Source organism: Austrofundulus limnaeus, unplaced genomic scaffold (assembly GCF_001266775.1).
Source record: "Austrofundulus limnaeus strain Quisiro unplaced genomic scaffold, Austrofundulus_limnaeus-1.0 Scaffold67, whole genome shotgun sequence".
NCBI lineage: Eukaryota > Metazoa > Chordata > Actinopteri > Cyprinodontiformes > Rivulidae > Austrofundulus > Austrofundulus limnaeus.
In genome coordinates, this window is record NW_013952469.1 from 727,488 (window position 1) to 729,906 (window position 2,419).

A 2,419-nucleotide genomic window follows, 5' to 3' on the forward strand; every position below is an offset into this window, starting at 1 on the left:
ACATTAAACAGAGCCCGACAGAGGAGGGAGGGGCGGGGAGGCTCTTGCTGTGCGAGCGCTTCAAGAGCTGTCCTGCGTCTGACCTCAAAGTGCACAAGCGTCCAACTTGAAGCGTTGGATGCAATTTTGAAGCTGAAATCGCGTTCGGTGTGAACGCAGCATAAGACAGATGAAGACATATCCAGGACAAGACAGACAACTAATTTACTGTTACACTGATACATCTGGGACAGTTTCATCCACAGATTGTTTTTCCTTACAGTATAAAAGTCTAATTTCAATCCTCCACAACAATCAAAGCTGTGAAGATCAGTTTGACTATAATTACTGCTTTGTGACAAACTCACCTTTCATTCACCTGTCCTGTCATCTTTTTGGCTTCCATCATTGAGTTGTCCTCACAGTTCCAACAGCCAACACATTTACAGCTGGAGGTACACATGATGCTGGCCTGTGTGGATCAACACTGTTACAATCTGTAGAAACTAACAACCACACATTAAGAGTGTACACATCTACAGAAATAATACTATCCGAAGGTTCAAAGGGTCATGACAGATAATAAAAATATCCTGAATGAGGGTTCGGAGTTTCCTATACGGTACATGATTGGTATTTCCTTGTTGGGAGGAGAAAAAACAAACCAATAAAAATATTCAGACCTGCAGAATTTCATCATAAACTAAACTAATTGTTCAAACCTTTGAGTGTAGCTGTGATGGAGCCAACAGCCATTCAACGTGGGGCTGCACAAAAAACAGTTTCTGTCATCTGTGAAAACATCTGTGCTAAGATTGTTAAGAAATAAAGTTACTCCAGACTATAACACTTAGTTAAACTTACTTTAGACATAGTTTACCAATATAACAACACAGTGAAATAAATTTTGTGACTGATAAACTGGATTTTAGATACAGCCTTACATTTTATACTTTGTGAACAGTTTTACTCATTTACTTTAGACAGTTGGACAGATTTCATGTCAGCTACACAGTAAAAGAGCTGCTGTAAGACGTGATATAATGTGCCAACATGTACAAAATGAAGGTATTTTTAAATTAAAACAAGACTGGTTTAGTAGCCGCTTACAACTTTTGCATTTCAAATGTTACTTGGAAATTTGATTTGACATTTAAAAGTACTTAGTTTTCCCAAAAGGGTCACATTCATAAATTAAACTATTACAAGGGGCCAAAAACATATTTACAACTTTTTATAGGCAAATACATAATCTTAAATGACCTAGGACGATTTGGGGGAGACAAAAATATTGATTGGAACAACCCTCTGTATTTGCAAGTTTTCAATCAAACATTGTCCTTAAATGTTGTTCAGGTGCTTTCTATTTAAGGGCCTGGTCCAGCCTGAGAACTATGTACAGATTTCCATTCATTCTGCCAATGATAAGCACACACAGAGACTGTGAAGAGGACCACTACAGATTGTATAACCCTGTCATATCTGCACCTCCAGTTCAGTCAACAACGCTGCCATCAGTTCACTCAACACCACTGTGAACAATGGGAAATGGAGTGTACTTATACAGCACCTCTCTATCCAACCAGGACACTCAAACCGCTCATTTATCCATTCACACAGCACTCTATTAGGTCTCTACAAAGCCAACATGTACAATCATCTGTGGAGACTAATCAGTGCCAATCACATTCATCCACTGATGGGACACACATCAGAGGCATTGGGGGGAAGTGTCTTGCCAAAGGACACAACAACTGAGACAGCTAGACGGGGGATCGAACCTGAAACCTACCGGTTCCAGGATGACTCCCCGAACCACTCTGCCACAGTCGCCAAGAAGTAGTTGGTTTAATTCACTTCTAAAGTGTACTCTAGGAAAATAAAACGTGGGCCTGCTGCCAAGGTGGGAAAAAAGAAGCTGTGGTGGACACTGAACGATTGTGCAAGATCAAAAATACAGTTGTAAGCCATGCAAACACAATGATGCCATGATTGTTACAAGTTGACTGTTCAAAACACAGCTGCACAGCTGAATGGTTGCAAATATTCACATTTCAGTTAGGGCTGCAACAATGAATCGATACAATGGATACAAATCGATTATTAAAAGCGTTGGCAACGAATTTCTTTACTGATTCAGTGTCGCGCTATTTACTCATCCCTTGCCATGTCGCGGAGTCGTTTGCATCACCCGCAGAGTGTTGTCAATGCTGGCTGACCTAAATAAAGTTTAGGAAAAAAAACTCTACCTGTAACGATCCGCCCTCTCTGACTCTCGAGTGAAAAGTAGAGATTACGAACTTTAAACCAGTTTTTAAGTCGTGTTGTTAGGCCAAGTAGATCCGAAGATATGATAAAAAGTATACGACACGTTTAATTTATTTCAAAGATGGTCTGATGCGAGCCACGTCGCAAGGAGGAAATGCGTGGGGGGTGGGGG

General features: G+C 40.5%; 1 protein-coding gene across 1 annotated transcript in view; it reads right to left on the reverse strand.

Annotated features, from left to right (window-relative positions):
* tesmin (testis expressed metallothionein like protein) overlaps positions 1-2,419 on the reverse strand; it is a gene marked incomplete in the record, with an annotated part of 28,248 nt that overhangs the window by 956 nt on the left and 24,873 nt on the right. The window contains 1 exon segment of the mRNA XM_014010272.1: positions 348-451. Within this exon segment, the coding sequence (XP_013865726.1) occupies positions 348-451 (104 nt within the window).